Source organism: Crinia signifera, chromosome 6 (genome assembly GCF_055691185.1).
Source record: "Crinia signifera chromosome 6, ASM5569118v1, whole genome shotgun sequence".
NCBI classification, from domain to species: Eukaryota; Metazoa; Chordata; class Amphibia; order Anura; family Myobatrachidae; genus Crinia; species Crinia signifera.
The window spans coordinates 159,640,192-159,658,292 of NC_139222.1; the positions used below are offsets into that span (position 1 = coordinate 159,640,192).

An 18,101-nucleotide genomic window follows, 5' to 3' on the forward strand; every position below is an offset into this window, starting at 1 on the left:
TGATCTTTACAAACGATTTTAATATGTTATTAAACAGCCTGTATATACAGTATTATTTTTAAAAAATTAATTGAAAATACTGTACATGATAATGCACATTGAAATAAAAAGTTATTAAAACACTCTGCTTGCTGGGCCCGTTCTTATATCTCTGGAGAGAACAATAATGAACACACAGTTTGTTGCTTGGTATAGTTACACTCCATGGACAATGGTATGAGACACTGATGATGTAAAATCGTCCTGCCGTTGACGAGTTGGGGTGAGCAATGTCCGGTAGGTCTGGGATAGCTTAATAAGAGACATTGGCGAAATATCAGGGAAAAATGCAAGATGCAGCCATTTTTCGCTCCTGATGTTTTAACTTGGGTAATAGGTTACTCCCTTGAGACTCAATTCCCCCTACTCTCCCAGAGTCCCCTAGCACTCATAACTAGCCTGTTCTTCTCCCTCCCATTCCTGCCTCCTTAGACTGAGCGTTTCAGGGCTGCTCTACTTGAGGTCCACAGAGACTGTAGGGTTTTAATTCCACCTGACAGTTCCTTATAATGCCTCATGATTGTAAATGTTAAGCATGTCTCTTCTTAAATACCTTTTTTTCCAACGTAAACAATAAAATGGCAGTGATTGCAATGTCTTCCATATGGTATGGCGGCCAGTGTAATATTTTCTGGGGTAGGTGAAGTACTTTAGTACAGGCAGTGATACAGCACCTTTATCTGGTTTAATGCGTCTACATGGGGGTCCGATTGAAGGCAACTGCGCATAGGTATTTATGCGCATGTGCAGCCGCTGTGTGGGAGTGACCACGGTGAATTTGATTCTTTGCCGGGCGCCCGGACACAACAGTCGGGGGATTCACCCAGATGAACGCCTAGCGTTTCATGGGCGTTCCCAAGAAATCTCTGAGCGATACCATGGTAATCACTGGATGTCAACTGCCTGAATGCTTCCTGCTACGAGAGCAGGAGAAATCATTTTTTGGTCTGCCCGGCTGCAAATGGATTATTATGCAAATCATCTATTTGCAGCCATGTGGTGGATCACAGTTTGCGAGGTGGGGGGCTCCAGCACTGTAGGAACAGCCTCTGGTTGACTTGCAAACTTGCGCGTCAACCAGAATAAGGTCCTTGGTCACTGCACTGCAGTGGAGCCTACATCCTGCTTTCAAAAATGAAGACTCAATAGAATAAATACTGCAGGCGTTGGCATCTTGGTGTAACGGAACAAAAAAAAAATGATGCCTTAGCCCTGCAACCATTTCCATTTTAACAGTGTTGGTGGCTATATCAAAGAAAACTGAGGTTGAATACTATCTCCAGGAAAAGGCGGGGTGTGGGGATAGTCTTTGCCTCTGGTGCAAGAAAGCCTAGCTTCGCTCCTGGAGCCTCTATTCAATTCCTTGTCAGTAGAACTACTTTTAAGTTCCACATGAAAAACAGTCATTTGTAGGTGGATAGAGAACCCTGAAGTCATTTACTAAAATTGTAAACTAATGAACTACTTGTAATGATTTCATAGACACATGTACTATACACCATTATACGGTTGAATCAATCAAATTAAAATATTACCTTAGTACCAAATTCTATACGATTCCATTTGTAACATCTCAAAAATCACTGTCTGCAAAGATTATTAAAAAAATATAGAAATAAGTCTTACGCTGGGGCGAGAGAAAGTGATACTCTTCCACAGGTATGTACTAATTGTACTCCTACTACTACAGTCTGTAATTGAAACAAAAGAGAGATATTAGGGCTCATTTTGCCAACCACTGTAATATTTCACAACCATTGAGCATTTTGGTTTTTGTCCCATTTAGTGCAATTGGGTGCGGGGGGAGGGGGGGGGGGGTGGAGCTGCTCAGTGTGTATGCGCTGACCAGCTTTCCCCCCAGCGATGATAGCTATCATCGCTGTCCATATATGCTGGGCATAGTCGCAAAGTGTGTATGGACCTAAAGACTAATAAGCAGAACTGTCTGCCTGGTTGCTATGGTTAAGTAGAAATTATAAAATCTTTATTCTAGGATCCTTGTGTATGCCTGTGACTAATAGTGGGTCTGTCAATGCAATTCATATAATTCTACAGGTACTTGCTGTACATGGGACCTGATCCAGGTCTTGTTACTGCAGCGAATTCGGGGTGGTGGGTCTGTCGCACAAGACAGGATGAGTGAAAATGGGATGCAGTCAATTTGCCGGCGGTCGGAATCCCGACACTGGAATCCCGACTGCCGAAATCTCGAAACTTTCTCCCTCCGTGGGTGTCCACGACACCCATAGAGGGAGAATAAAATAGTGTGCCGAGCGTAGCGAGGCACCGGGCCCGCTGCGTGGCGAGCGCAGCGAGCCCGCAAGGGGGGCGCTCCACGCCCCCCCCCATGTCGGGATTTCGGCGGTCGGGATTCCAGTGTCGGGATTCTGAACGCCGGGATCCCGACCGCCGGCATTTCGGATCGGATCCGTGAAAATATATATACCCTACTTGTTGGGTACGTGGGTGGCTCCCTGTTTTATCTCTATTCCATGACTCGTATTCAGATCATAGGGATGATTGGGGTGTGCTACTATTGGACAGAGATAAGGACAAATGATGAAAGAGGATGTTTGTCCCGTTTATAGTGCACCAAGGAGGGATAGTAATGTCAGTCCTAAAAAGTTTAATTTTTTAAAATTGCCTCTCCACACAAATTGCAACATATGTTGCTTGTCCGGTTCAGTGGATATTAAATCACAGACACTGAAACGTACTATGGATTACAAATAAAATTGAGGAGCACAATTAAGATATCCATGATTAGCTGAGAAGCTTATTGTTACTAATAACAGTGGATATACAAATGAGCCGCTGGGCATATAAAGAATTTAATTGATGTTGTGCACAGAAACACACACACAGTCTTTTTAAACAATTGATGGTGTCTTGTTTCACTTTGTTTGTTTGTATGTTTTTATACTCCGCCTTTTATCCAAATACTCAATAAAAATTATGCTTTTTAGGACTGACATTACTATCCCTCCTTGGTGCACTATAAACGTGACAAACTTCCTCTTTCATCACTTGTTACTGCAGCCCATACTGCACAATACAGATATTTGGTACTTTGCGCAGTACAACATAGGCTGCAGTGCTGTATCAGTTGGTCGGTGATTGACAATATGCTGCCTTTTGGGGAAGCGTAGGGGGAATTTACCATAATGGAGATGTGTTTCTGCCATTGCAAGGTAATGCAGAGGCCAGGATCTCCATAAAAAGATGATGAATTCCTGGCCTCCTGCCAGCTGCCTTATGTGACTTAAGGCCCCCATACATTAGGCCGACTTGTCCTTAAGACAAGTCGGACCCAATTCTCCTGTGAGCCGCCCGGGAGCTCCCCGGGAGGCTCACACACATTTTGGCACTTGGTGAGCCAAATTTGACATGTGATAAATCGCTTGCGATTTATCACATGTCGGGGTGCAGGGGGCGGGCGGTGAGGGGCAGGGGGCGGCGGTGCTCTCATCAGGGGGAGCAGTGGGGCGGGCAGCGGGTCCCTGAGCGCCGGGGAGTGCTGACCTGGCCGGGCGGTGATGTTCATACATATCAGCAGCGCTGCGGGAGTCGGGAGGGAACGGCCGGTCATTTGACAGGTATTTTAAAAATCTAATAGCCGCCACTGCGCGTCCCATCCCCGCCGCTGCTATTTGTTATCACATGCCCGGCCAGGTCAGTCAGCAGCACTCCCCGCACCCGGCACCACGTCCCCTCCCGACTCCCGCAGCGCTGCTGATATGTATGAACATCACCGCCCGGCCAGGTCAGCACTCCCCGGCGCTCAGGGACCCGCTGCCCGCCCCACTGCTCCCCCGGTGTCTGCATGCATATGTCTGTCAGGTGTGCAGGCATATGCATACAGGGAGGTTGGACGTGATCGTATGTACTGACCGTCCGACCTCCCTGATCCGGTCTGATGCGCACGGGACCGCGCATCGGATCGGATCAGATATCACACACCTGCGATTTTGGGACGTTTTCACCCGATTATCGGCACAAAGTGCCGAAATCGGATGAAATCCTCCCAAAATCGGATAGTGTATGGGGGCCTTTATATGCAGCTAAGATCACGAAAACAAACAGAAGCAAGTAAGCTATATTAGAGCTCTTGCTGCTGCTTCCATGACAGCCGTAGTGATCTGAATCAGGCCCAGTATGCATGGGAGGAGGTAAGGCATCATTCTTTACCTCTGTTGTAACTTAGGGCCCCCATGCACTAGTGAGATGCATGCATTTTGCTTGCAATGTAGGCGGGACCTTCCTGGGGGCAGGATCGCATATGATACATTGTATGCGGTCCTTTTGCATACAATGTATCTCATGCGATCCTAGCAGGGCTTAATGGTCTGCGATAGATATTCATTGCAGCCAGTGAGATCTGCGATGCGAGGAACACGGGAGTGTGCCTGGCATCGCAATCCCGCGGAAAGCACCTGCGTGCCAGTTTTCATGTGATCCATCGCAGAAAAGTGTCACACTTGCATGGTTTCCCTAAATCGACAGCACAGCATAAATTATTTATATTTTACATTTTCCACATGTATCAAGACACGGAGCATAGCTCCACCCCTGACACTTGTAAAGGGACAGATACAGAAGCTGCCTTTCAATGGGAGACACATCACTTATAGGAGCTTCAGAACAAAACATTTCTTTGGGAGGAAAATAGTGTAATGTAAACATCTCTTAATACTTGGATAAATGCAGATTGTTGTTTTCACTGATAAAATTATGTTTTCTAACAGTTAAGACTGAAACACGTTTGTACTTACAACGCTGGCCATCACCATCACGGTACCATCAGGACCGGTGAGTGTTAATGTTGCCGCTAACGTTATATTCGCTCCATTTGTTGAAATGCTACATATTGGACTGTTTGTCAATGTTAAGTTTAATGTGAGACCTGCAGTCTGTAAAAATTTGAAATAATAAAATGATGAAACAAACACCACATAAACTTTCAAATATGTTAAAACAAAATTATCTTTATGTGTGGTAAGACTATAGTGCAGACAGTCAGGCACGCGAGTAATACTCCTTTCACATCACAAATGCCCGGTCGCACCCAGGATTTGGACCTGGGTCTGATCTCATAGCGATACAGTATTGGTGAGGTGCAGCTCCCCACAGTGACCCGATATATTCCGGGTCGCTGATGTCAGATGGTGCATGGCGGAATGTTTCGTCTGGGGTGAGGGAGGAGGCAGTGTTTGAAGCTGACACCGTCTCCAAGTGCTGCCTCCTGGTTCACTCGTATGTTACCCGTTCACACTGCACAGCAACCCAGATCCGATTCAGGACTAACCCTTTTTTTTTGGCCTGGGTAAGAATAACATGGGATCGACCCAGGTTTTGAAATAGGGCATGAACAGGAACTAGCGTTGTTCACATGAAGGAGAGAGAGTAACCGCTCCACCAGCTTGTGTATGCTATACATCGTGATTTATGCTGTTATCACTGCGGTTGTGTGAACCGTTTATTCTGATACATGATCCATCACTTTGTACATCATGGAAATTTAATGAATAAAAAGTTTTTTACTTTGATAAAAGTTTTTTACTTAGATTTTCTACCTGTGAATCCAGGTGTCCATAGGGCTGAAAGTGGACCTAGGTGCTTACGAATGGCAAATCCAGGGACTTGTGGTTCCTTAATAATGAACAACTTGTGCACTATTTATTTTCTGTAAGGTTTATATGGAATTCTTGGATACTTTGTTCCGCTGGAATATGGATCTTATACTCTTTGCAAAATTTGTAATAGCACGGCGCTCGTTACGTAGTTAGCGTAGCATCCCTGTCACAATCAGCGTAGTGTTCGCATGGCCAGCATAGTTAGCGTAGTCAGTCAGAAGTAGCGTAGCGTTCCCGCAGCCGCTTAGCGTAGTCAGCGTAGTCCGCGTCCCTGTCAGATATGGCAGGTGTGAATGTGTTCCAGACACTCCCCCACTATCCACCCCAGCCTGAAGCATGGCGAGCGGACGCGTTACGCATCCTCCCAACCTTTTCATACCCCCACTATCCACGTCGGAGTTGTATTGATTATATAAAGTGTGGCGAGCCCGAAGCGTGGCGAGCAGACCCGGATTACTTTACATGTATTCTGCGTCCCCTCACGGGGCCCGCTGCGCTCGCCACACTTCGGGCTCGGTGGCTCACTACGCTCACCACACTTTATAATATCAACTCCACACCGACATGGATAGTGGGGGTATGAAAAGGTCAGGAGGACGCGTAACGCGTCCCCTTGTGGGGCTTGCCACACTTTGGGCTGGCGTGGATACTGTGGGTTTCAAATGGAGGCATTTGCCAGTTTGTAACATGGAGCACTGGCAAATGCCTCCTTCATTGTGCATGAGACGCACTTGCATCCGCATAACCCCCTTTGTGCAGGAGACGGACGTGCTACCAAACCCCCTAACCCTGTCTCCCTGAAGCTGACACGGGCAGGGTTGCCGTACCCTGCCGCAATAATTACTGAGACGCAGGAGCGTCTGAGACGCACCTGCATCTCAGACAGCTGGAGCGCCTCTCCGCCGACGTCTGCCAGCGCAGGGGATCTGGCGGGTACCGGCGCTGTGTGAGAGGCGCTCACTAGGCTTGCCATGGACGCTGGGGACAGAGCCATGGATGCCGGGGACAGAGCCGGCCTGCTGCGGAGCCACTATGCTAAGTACGCTAACTACACTAGGCAGCCGTTGGCCTGCCGCAGAGTCACTGCGCTAACTACGCTAGGCAGCCGTTGGGCTATGCTGACAGCGTAGCTTAGCCTACGCTGAAAATGTAGCGTAGCCGGGCGTCATGCTATTACACAAGTACCAAAATTCTGTACTTATGTATTATCTGGGCTCCCATGTTAAATGCGCCCCATTTTTTCATATACCTACTATCCAACTATGCATGGAGTTGATTTTATATAGTGTGGCGAGCCACCGTCCCTGAAGCGTGGCGAGCGGACGCGGTCTCATAAGAAAAACGGGAGCCCAGATATTACATAAGTACCCAAAATTCCTTTATAAAAGAAGAAAAAAACCTTCTTATATAAAGGCCTTTTTTTTTTTTGCAAATTTGGTTGTGCTGACCTCTAACTTCTATTATATTATTCAACTTTACGTGGTCTTAGCACCATTGAGTTGAATGTTTGTTGGCAAATGGTCTAAATGCTTATAGATATTTATTTAATATAAGTAAGATATGAAAAACGGCACTCGGGCTCACTAAGTAGCAGATTTATTAAGCTTGAAGAAGAGATAAACTGGAGATAAAGCGGAGAAAAGGTAAAAGGAGATAAAGCACCAGCCAATCAGCTGTGTTTGAAAAAAGACAGTTGGGAGCTGATTGGCTGGTGCTTTATCTCCTTTTACCTTTCCTCCGCTTTATCTCCAGTTTATCTCTTCTCCAAGCTTAATAAATCTGCCCCTCAGTCAGTGCAGAGGCAATGGAGATCCCTGCTCCAAGCCATGAAGGGTGCCCTGCATTTACAGCAGCACCTTTGTTGTTCAACTGCTGCTTTTCCAGCAGAGTTCATTGATGCACTGGCCACTGCCGAGTTGATCAGCTTTGTCCCAGGAGCCCTACTAAGACCTCTAGGACTGTAAGATGGGACCCACCATTGAATGTTGATTCTGCATGCTGCAGAAGATTGAATCTCTTGAGTTTCACTTTCACCCATCAGCCATTGTAACATGGCATGGCCTAAATTTCCACTTGTCTGCAAGCAATTGGGATGAACTTACGCCCATGGGGTTACTGCCATGGTTGCAGGGGGTGCAGTTGTTATGGGGCCCAAATCTGAGAGAAACCCACTTTCCCTGTCAAGGTAACATGTGTCATATACATTTTTAACCATTGGGTGGCACATGGAGACCAGTGGTGGTCACCCGCTCTACGGGGGGTGATGCAGCCGCCGCTTTGCTCCATGGGGGGGGGGCAGTTGGAGAGGTGGCGATGGCCGCAGCGTCTCGCTCCATGGGGGTGTGCGTGTTTTTGATGTGACGATGGCCACAGTGACACTCCACGTGGGGCTCTGGGTGTCGGGAGATGCGCAGCGTGGCTCCATGAGGTGCTCACCTCCATCCAGGTGTAGGGGGGCTTGCTCTCAAGTGCGCCCCAGGCAAATGCCTAAAGCTGCCTAGTGGTGGCGCCGGCCCTGATATATCAATATCTAGTTATGCCAATGCATATTTATCATGGCAACATGGGTAGCTGCAGAAAGGGCAATTCCCCAGGACATCACTGTATATCTCTAATGCTGTAAATAAACACTTTGGTGAGCCGTTTCCATATACTACGCTGCATCTTCTATATCCTGGCACCCTTGGTAAAATGTTGGACACCGGAGTGCTTATTTCTTATACAATACACACACAATTTTTAACATGGTTCCACACTAGATCAAAGCAGCAAAAATAAAATTACATTTTTTAGAGAAGCTTGAAAAAGAATGTGTAAGTGTGCCATATTTAAATAAAAACTTACATTAATACCCAAGCTGCTCAAATCAGTACTTGGTAAATTCTGTGGAATAAACAATAAAACAAGGTATTTATGTATGTCATACGTAAACAATTTTTTTAGATTCTAAAGTCCAAAATGCATAAGATCTGGCATTGCAGATACTGTAGATGGCACAACTTAGGAGCACATTATACTATATCTGTACAGTACGGCAGCACAGATGGTGTAATGGTTAGCATTCCTGCCTCACAGCGCTGAGGTCATGGGTTCGATCCCCACCATGGCTCTAACTGTGTGGAGTTTATATATTCTCCCCGTGCTTGCGTGGGTTTACTCCGGGTACTCCGGTTTCCTCCCACAATCCAAAAATATACAGATAGGTTAATTGGCTTCCAACAAAAAAATTAACCCTAGAATGTCTGTGTGCGTGTACATGTGGTAGGGAATATAGATTGTAAGCTCCACTGGGGCAGGGACTGATGTGAATGTTCAAATATTCTCTGTAAAGCGCTGCGTAAAATGTATGCGCTATATAAGAAGCTGTTAATAAATAAAATAAATAAATCTGTACATCAACTTTTTCCTGGTTGCTGGTAAATTTGTCGAAAATCACTGACAATTTTCTTGGAAATGCTATTTTAAATATCCTAATTTTATTTTACTTTAATAAAAATAGTAGTCATTTTTTAAATCAGTGTTCCGGGCCCCAAGATTTATGTTGCCGGCCTTGTGCAGGGTGGAGGAGCACTCTATAAGCTTTCCACCCTTTCTATTACAGGATCGACTATCGAAATAATATAGTGAATTTAGTTTTCTAGCTTTCATGTTAAAATTATCTTTTTTATGTACTGCATGTATCACAGCATTTTACATATTGACCATGGAAAACTGTTACATTTGCAATTTTAACAAAGATACCAACCACCTAAATCAAGGGTTACAAACTCTCCTAGAGGTCACATTGACGTAATACCTCTTGGATGGATACAGGGGGGTTGTAAGGAGGGGTACTGTGTGCAGTCCTGTATGAAACCGCCCTCTCATTCTGACATGTGCTGATTACCAAAGTCTAGTGTGCATGCCCATACCACATGGAAGGATATTGCCTTTTTCTATAGAATAAATGATTGCACAGAAACTGCAAATAAAGGGTTTTTGTATGACAAACAGATTGGAATGGGATTGAAATTGACAGGCAAACCTGAGCACTAGGCCTGTGAGGCACGGGTCTATGGACGGCACCTGCTAAGGTGGGCAAGCAGTGGCATGATTTTGGCAGACCCGGTGCCTAGCAGAGAAGAGATCCCATAGCCGCTGATGTCCCTGAGAGACGCATCTGCAGTTTCCAGGTGGCCGGCAGAAGAGAGACACCCAGTGGCTGGTGAAGGAAGGATCCTGGGACCCGCAGACATCCCCGGAAGATACGTGAAGATGGCGGTGTCCGCGGGCAGGGGTGCCGAATTATGTTTTTGCTGGATGGTGCTCAAGGGGGTGTGGCTTCATGAAAAGGGGCATGTCATTTGGGGAGGGGGTGTGGTCCTGCGATATGCTGACCTGAATGGTCCTGAATCACAATTTACACACAATAAGCAATAGCTTATACTGCACACTGTATATATAACACGTAATAGTGACTAATACTGCCCACTGTAAGCACACATACTACACAAAAAGGGCAGTGTGTATACAAAAAGAACACACATTAGGCAGCACACTCCTCCTGGTATACTGCCTCGCATAGCACAGGCAGCAGGTGTGGCAGTGCAGGTGCAGCGGATGCATATCAGCAAGTAAATGTGACCTGGCTGTGGGACTTGGGAGGTTATGGGCCCGTGGGTGCTCATAATTTTTTGTGGGCCCCTGAGCACCCACAGAATCGGCACCTATGGCCGCGGGTATAGCTTCCAGGTGGCTGACGGCAGAGAGACACCCAGCGGCTAGTGGTGGAGGGATGCTGGGACCTGCCGCCATCCCCGGGAGATAAGTGAAGATGGCGACGGGCTGTAGGTATAGCTTCCAGGCTGCCCGCTACATTGAAGACACTGGGAGCCACTGACAGAGGGAGACCTGAGGATGGATGGCTGCAGTGAACACTCCTGTGGTTGAAAACAGCAGTGGACATCAGGGAGAGGTGCCGCTGAAGATGCCGGGACCCGCTGGAGGATGAGAGCAGTCCGCAAAGGGAGAGGCTTGCCGACAGCCATCTATTGAGCCTAGGTAAGCCCCCTGTGTGCTGGGGGGGTGGCTCAAATAATGGAGTGCCTATGTGTGGCCAGTCACTTAAGTCCGGCCGACTTTTTTCGGATTGTGGCGGTCGGGATCCCGGCATTGGTATTTCAACTGCCGGGATTCAGACCGCCAGGATCTTGACCGCATCCCGCCTAACCGTTGTTGGTTCCTTTTCTTTATTTGCATGTTACGAGTGGATTTTTAGCAATCAGCAACTGGTTGGTGATTATAAAATGGGACAAGATTAGGCAGAAGTTGCTTTTTCTTGCTTGCAAATATGAGGCTAACATAATGTGTCAGATTCCAGGTATAGGGTGTAAGAAAGTGACAGAGAGAATGATTCAGTCAAAAAAATCATAAACTTCTATGAGCTTGGCCATTCACAGAAACATATAAATATAAACAGCATCACATGTTTATTACCATTACTGCAGATAGTTTGGCCAAATTAAGAAGCGCTAAAATGTTATTAATATTGTTTTGATGGAATGAGAAGCAGTTGACACATCCCCCCGGATATGTTGTTGGTTCAGCCATTGGTATAGTGGCTCCACCGATGGTAATCTAGAACAAAGTTTATGATAAATTATTACCATTCATACAGTAAGACAAATAGATAAGACACTCTATTATATTGGTCTGTTCTTATCACAGTTAAAGTCACATTGCTCCATTTTAGGCAATAAATGATTGTCTGAGTGCTTAACTGTTATAAAACAAATCTATGGTGAGAGAGATAGAATATTTTTATTGTTGTTCTTCAGATCAAAATTGCCCCCGCCAACCTCATCTGTATAGAACAGTGGTTCCCAACCCTGGTCCTCAAGTACCCCCAACAGTGCACGTTTTGCAGGTCTCCACACAGAATCACAAGTGCTATAATTAGCTCCACCTGTGGATCTTTTCAAATGTGCCTGAATAATGAGTGCACCTGCCGGGTGACCTGGAAAACGTGCACTGTTGGGGTACTTGAGGACCAGGGTTGGAAACCACTGGTATAGAATGTTACCTGTAAAGGAGGCGTCGGTTAACAATGAAACTACTCCAATGATATATACTGTAGTAATATAATTTTCTACATACAGCTTAATTGAAAAGAATGCAAATTAAGAATTTTTTTTTTTAAACTCAGAATTCCCATTCTGCAATGTTTTCTTATTATCAATCTTGCCAACAAATAAAATAGAGGAACTAATCAGACAAAGGTGTCTATTTAATAAGGAGATAATAAAAAAGAAATGTAATTTATATAAAGGTAAACTTACGCTAAGCATAGCTATGAGATGTGTAGCGGTTTGTTTTAAGGCTGTGACTCCAATGGCACCCAATTTGTTACCAACCGCAAACACTGCTGTATAATACATAGAAACAGAAGTTTAAGCACAATATATTATAAATGGGTATTCTTTTTCATGGTACAAATTATATCAAAATACGATATCAATACAATATAAAATACAATTCAACAGTTGTATCTGTACTGTGTCATACCTCCCAACATGACCCTCTCCTGGAGGGACACAATGCTCTATTCCTGGACTTTCCTCCTAATATATGATTGCCATCAACTGTGCTGAAACACCTTTCTTATTGGTAAAACTGTTCCACACAGGTGAGTTTGTCCCTCCTGGCATGGGTCATGTTGGGAGGTATGCAGTGTCTGTTCTTTGATTTGAAGCTAAATAGCAACTATAGAATTATAGTGATTATAGTGATTTTGTATATAAATATTTGTCTTACATTGTTATTAGCTCATTATCCCCCCCCCCCCTCAAGGGGTAATATTTATATAAGAAACTAACCAAAATTCTCAATTAGAACATCTTGCATGAATGAATTATGGTAACCAAGTCAGTTGGGTCCAGTGGCAGCTCTAGAGATGGGGGCTGTGGCACAGTTCAAAAGTCAAATAAGGGAGCCACACTAACTGCCACAGACTGCTACTCCAAACTAACTCAGTGGCAGTTGGTGTTGCTCCCCTGTTTAAACTTTAAACTATCCTGCAGTCCCACCTCTGGAAGAACCATTGGTCGATGGCCATCCCTAGTGGATACTGGTAGTCCAGCGGTCCTTTGCCTCTGATGGGGGTGCAACACCAACTGCCAGTGAGTCAGATTGGAATGGCAGTTGGTGTGGCCCCTCTATTTGCATTTTGAACTGTGCTGCAGCCCCACCTCTAGAGCCGACACTGGACTTAACAGACTTGGTTACCATAATTAATTTACCCAACAGTGGCCGCCCCACTTCTGGAGTTACCACTGGTTGGGTCCCAATGCTTTCTGTCTTAATGTTATAATTTCTACTTCATTTGAAATGCCCTATGGTCCTGGGAACACATCAAGTGATGTAATAAGATGTTCTGCAACTGTATTATATTGTTGGAAGTCCTCTTCTGTTCTAGATTGTTGTCTGCTGAGAATCCTGCTCTTTTTCAATACTTAGATACGTTAACCACACAACCCAGTTATCAGGCGATATCTAAAAATATATATGAATTGTACTTATTATGCCCAGCAGAGTATTTAATATGCCAGTAGAAACATATATAGATGCACAGTCTAGAGCAGTGATTTTCAACCTTTTTTTTACCTTGCTGCACACTAAATAAGATTTTAAAATTGCCAAGGCACACCATGAGATCCCCACAGGGCAAAGCACATTGGCCCCCACAGGAAAAAAAAAACAAATCTATTGGCCCCCATATGAAAAACAATCACACTGGTCCCCACAGGCAACAAAAATAAATATATTGGCCCTTTACATGAAAAGAGACCAGTAAATAACAGTTGAACTGGTGGTGGCTGTAAACTGGTTTGGGCATCTCTGATCTGGGGGCACACTTGAGAACAGCCTAAAGCCAGCGGCGTAACTATAGCACCGCAGCCCCCGCCACAGCGGGGGGGCACTGTGCATGTGGGGGCGCCGGGGGCTGCAGTGCTATAGTTACACCCCCCCAATCCCCCGCAGACTTACCTATCTCGCTGGTCCCAGCAGCTACGTTCTTCTGCTGAGGACCACCACAAAATGGCCGCCCTCATATAGCACACAGTTCTCTGAAACTGTCTGCTGAATGGGGGCGGCCATTTTGTGGTGGTCCTCAGCAGAAGAACGGAGCCGCCGGGACCAGCGAGATAGGTAAGGCTGCGTGAGATGGGGGGGGGGTTTGCATGGGCAGTGGGGCGGATGCTTGGCAGGGCGGCGAGGGGGGGGGGTGCTTGGCAGGGTGGCGGCGGAGGGGCGCCCAAAACGGAGCTACGCCACTGCCTAAGGCACACTAGTGTTACACGGCTCAGTGGTTGAAAAATACTGGTCTAGAGCAATGGGTGTTGTGTGGAGACAGGGCACACAACACCCATTGCTCTAAAAACTGCATCTAGTCCTACATCTATATGTACACTCTCCTAAATATGGGGACATTATCCTAATTACACAGACTACAGTCTGGATAGAATTAAGGATATCCTATGTCACTCTATATTAAGAATACTTAATAAGTAAGCTAATGTACTGTACCTCTTTTCTGGTGTAATTTTATCTATTGAATGATATTTATAAAAGTTTATAATGAATGAGATACAGATATGGCTATTTAACTGGATATAACAATAATAAATATTTTATGATTTATATGAATGTGTTTTTGCATCTGTTAATGTTGGTCTGGTTTCATAGCAATTAAACAGAGATTTCTTAAATTGTCAATACTAAAATATGGCTTTTCCCATCACCTTGTTTTATAAATTATTTGATTCACAAAGTGGGGTATCCAAATAGCTGCGATAACTCGTTTTCACAGAAACACATAAACATGTGGCTTTTATTGCAACCCGCTTACTTCAGCTACCCAATTGCTTGTATGTGATACTTCTCCATAGGATTTGTTACAAATTTCTCTTCACATGCTCTGAGCTGGTGGAAAGTTGGGCAAAATCTATATTTTTTGGTTGAAATCTTGGGACAGTTCAGAACCCCTTTGTTACCCCCCTCCCCCTGTTAATGACTAATTAGGCACCTTGAAGTTTTCATTATTTTTAATTATCCAGTTACGAGATAATCAGTTTTGAGGTGAAAAAAGTGTGACGTCATGGAGATGTGGGTATAAGGTGCCTGGGGTGTCGCTGTCTGCTGTGGTGTTTCTAGCACAGGTCTGGTTTGCATATCAGTGCTGATATACAGACCAGACAGTGCTAGAAGCACTACAGCAGACAGCAACACCCCAGGCAGAGAAGAGGAACTGCATGGGTTTTCAAAGATAGAGGGTGCTAGAATGAACACTATAAGGTATGGGACAGGTATTATTGGGGATGACTGTTTTAAGACTTGTAGGTGGGATTGATTGGAGTTGTTTGCAAGGTTTTTGAAAGCGCCTTTAATGGACCCAATGTACATGCTGACATTGCTACATTCCTGTTTTTATCTGCACTTTTTACTGATGATCACATCACAGGACATCCGTTAAAAAATAGGAGCGCGCATACCTGTGCTAAGCATTTTTTTCCCAGGCTATAAGAGCATTCACTTCATCTGTGATCATGGGTCGCATTATTGCAACTAATTGGATCCCCCCACTCAAAATGAGCTATTAATTCTTTCTTTTGTTGTTATAATAGAGAAGATACATCACACTGCAAAACAGCTACAAGGTGAGTAAGTATTCTTACCTGATGAAGCACTATTCACTGCATTTAGTTTATTTAAAACTATTTCAAGAATAATTTTTACCTACAAAATAAAATCAAGTTAGTTACTTACACCATAAAACACCACAAATGAGACATACTAGTATCATCTTGTACATAAAATATTTAGTTTGAATGTTGTGTAAAAAAAAAATAATAGTTTGCTATTGTGGTCTATGACAAGTTAAACAAAACTACAGATGACCGTTCCTCCTGTCAATGAGTTTCTAGAAAAGCTCTCTATCATAAAAAGAGCTTTTCTCGAAAAGCCTAGGCAGGACGTAGGTCATCTACAGGAGGGGTCTAGGAGGTAGGTCATCTACAGGAGGGACTTCCATTATCACAGGACCCTGGAGGAAAGGTACAGTATGACCCAATATACTTAGAATCTTGTATGATTATTTGTTTATGTTAAATACTTTTATCGCAAAGTATAGAATAAATGAGTTTGAAAGAAATGTGAATGTGAAAAGAACTACATTATAAACACTAACAATCGGCACACATCTTTAACTAAAGATACCATGATGTGGTTGTCCTACTCCTGTTTTATGTAAGAAAGGTATGAATCTTTGGCGAACAGTTTATGCATCATTAAAGCTACATTGATGTACTTACCCCCAGTTATTACCATATATATGTAAGTGAGGTATGTGATACATCTTACATAACAAAAAGAAACCAGTATTTACTGGAGAAAAAAATCCACTCTATTGTAAAAACATCTGTACGATACAGTTCATTACACATGTATGATACATAGAGGTATTTTATTTCATTTCATATAAGCTTACTACAATACATGGGAGAAAAATTAAGAAGCGCCACGTGACCACCAGAAACAACAAAGATCAGTATAAGTAATAAGGATAAGTATTTAATCTCATTACTATATTTTCTCACAGGTTTATTATTTAGTGCATCCTGTCTACATATTGTCATTCACAATTGCACACATTCATAGCCTATACACAAAATAAGAAACCGCAAAGCTAAGAGTACAGTAGGTCTATGGCTATGCAGACTAAACACAACTGTAATGATGCAGGCACAATGTTTCTCTGCGAACATGATAGCAGCTGAATGCAGATGCATGCCCCATAATGACCATGGTATACCTCCTTTTTTTCCCACCAATCCTCGTTACCTCTCCAAACAGTACCTTCCTGTCAATCACACTTCAATTAAGGTCCTTACTGTGAGCCAGATTGCAGCGGCCCCTCCACACATGCACAGTCTGCTGAGAACCCCTCCACTGCGTGAACAATAGCCAATGCGTACTAACATGTATTAGGCCTAAAGTGTCAACAACACTACACAATCTTTCTATGACTACTGTATGTATTATTCTAGTGTCAGGATGGAGCTAATGTTTGCTGACCTCTGTTACCTGCTGACATGTGTTAAGGTTCTTTATTATTGCTCGTTACTTAATTTAATTATGGGTGGCTATTTTGGTCAATGTTTACTTTTATTTATGCAAAACCATAATACACCCCAAAGGTCTATTATGTACTGTAAGTAACATTGATTTCCTCTTACCAAGGAATTTAGGAATGCATAAGCCTAACCCTCGGGACCTTATCAGCAACTGTATCTTATAGTACATGCACAAGGTTCAAATCACTAGTCCGAGTAGCTCTAAGCAGGCCTGTCTCTACCATTAGGCAGCGTTAGGCAGCTGCCTAATGCACAGAACCAAAGGCCGGGCATAGGGAAGAGTCGGACAGCGTTTGAACAAGTGCTCAGGCGCTGCCTGGCAATAGACTGCATGCGCAGTCTAATCCTGGGATTGGAAACTCTGTTTCTGGGGCAAATCACGGGATTTGGCCAATCCCGGGATGCCGATCCCGGGATTGGCCAACCTATCTGGTAGTATTAGATGCAGTTACTGTACCTTAAAAATTGTCGTCTAATCAGTATAACAAAAACAAATCCTGCTTTCCTTGAAGATTGTAAGATTGAGGGAGGAGACCTCTTACATATAAACGTAGAAACATAGAATTTGACGGCAGATAAGAACCACTTGGCCCATCTAGTCTGCCCCTTTTTTAAACATGTTACCTCAAACCATATTTGATCCTTATTTTTTTGTAAGGATATCAATATGCCGATCCGAAGCATGTTTAAATTGCTCTACTGTATTTTCCTCTACCACCTCTGATGGGGGGTTATTCCACTTACTGTATCTACTACCCTTTCTGTGAAGTCATTTTCCTCAAATTTCCCCCCTGAATCTTCCTCCCACTACTTTCAGTGCATCTTCTCATGTTCTGTTGCTCCTCTTCCTGTGAAGAATGTCTCCCATCTGTACCTTGTTAAAACACTTGATGTTTGAAAGTTTCTATCATGTCCCCCGCAAACCTCTTAGAGAGTTGTCTATTTTGAATACCCAGTTTTGCTTTATTACAATGTTTGTTCCCAAATGTATAGCACTGCAGCATATGCAGTGCTAATGCACATTTATAAATATTAATAATGATAATAAAGATATGATTAATAATAAGCAACAATTATTTAAAAAAGAACAGTAATGGTGTGGATAAAACATAGCACTGTTCCAACAATTTATCTAAATACATAAGGAAATATGTTTAATAAATGTTATTATATACTATCATCTAAAACAGCATTCTCTCTGTTTTAGAGCAGAAGTGTTTGGAAATGAAGCTAACATTTAATGCTACAGGGTAAGTGC

The 18,101-nt window shown here is 43.9% G+C and overlaps 1 protein-coding gene across 2 annotated transcripts in view; it reads right to left on the minus strand.

Annotated features, from left to right (window-relative positions):
* Positions 1–18,101, minus strand: part of LOC146008480 (uncharacterized) — a 68,269-nt gene that overhangs the window by 48,743 nt on the left and 1,425 nt on the right. For both annotated transcript variants that reach the window (XM_083147819.1, XM_083147818.1), the window contains exons 2-7: positions 15,386–15,446; positions 11,990–12,075; positions 11,148–11,288; positions 8,517–8,555; positions 4,812–4,949; positions 1,666–1,730 (exon numbers count right to left, since the gene is read on the minus strand). In XM_083147819.1, coding sequence (XP_083003945.1) covers positions 1,666–1,730; positions 4,812–4,949; positions 8,517–8,555; positions 11,148–11,288; positions 11,990–11,998 — 392 coding nt within the window. In that variant the 5' untranslated portion in view covers positions 11,999–12,075; positions 15,386–15,446. The remainder of the gene's footprint in view (positions 1–1,665; positions 1,731–4,811; positions 4,950–8,516; positions 8,556–11,147; positions 11,289–11,989; positions 12,076–15,385; positions 15,447–18,101) is intronic.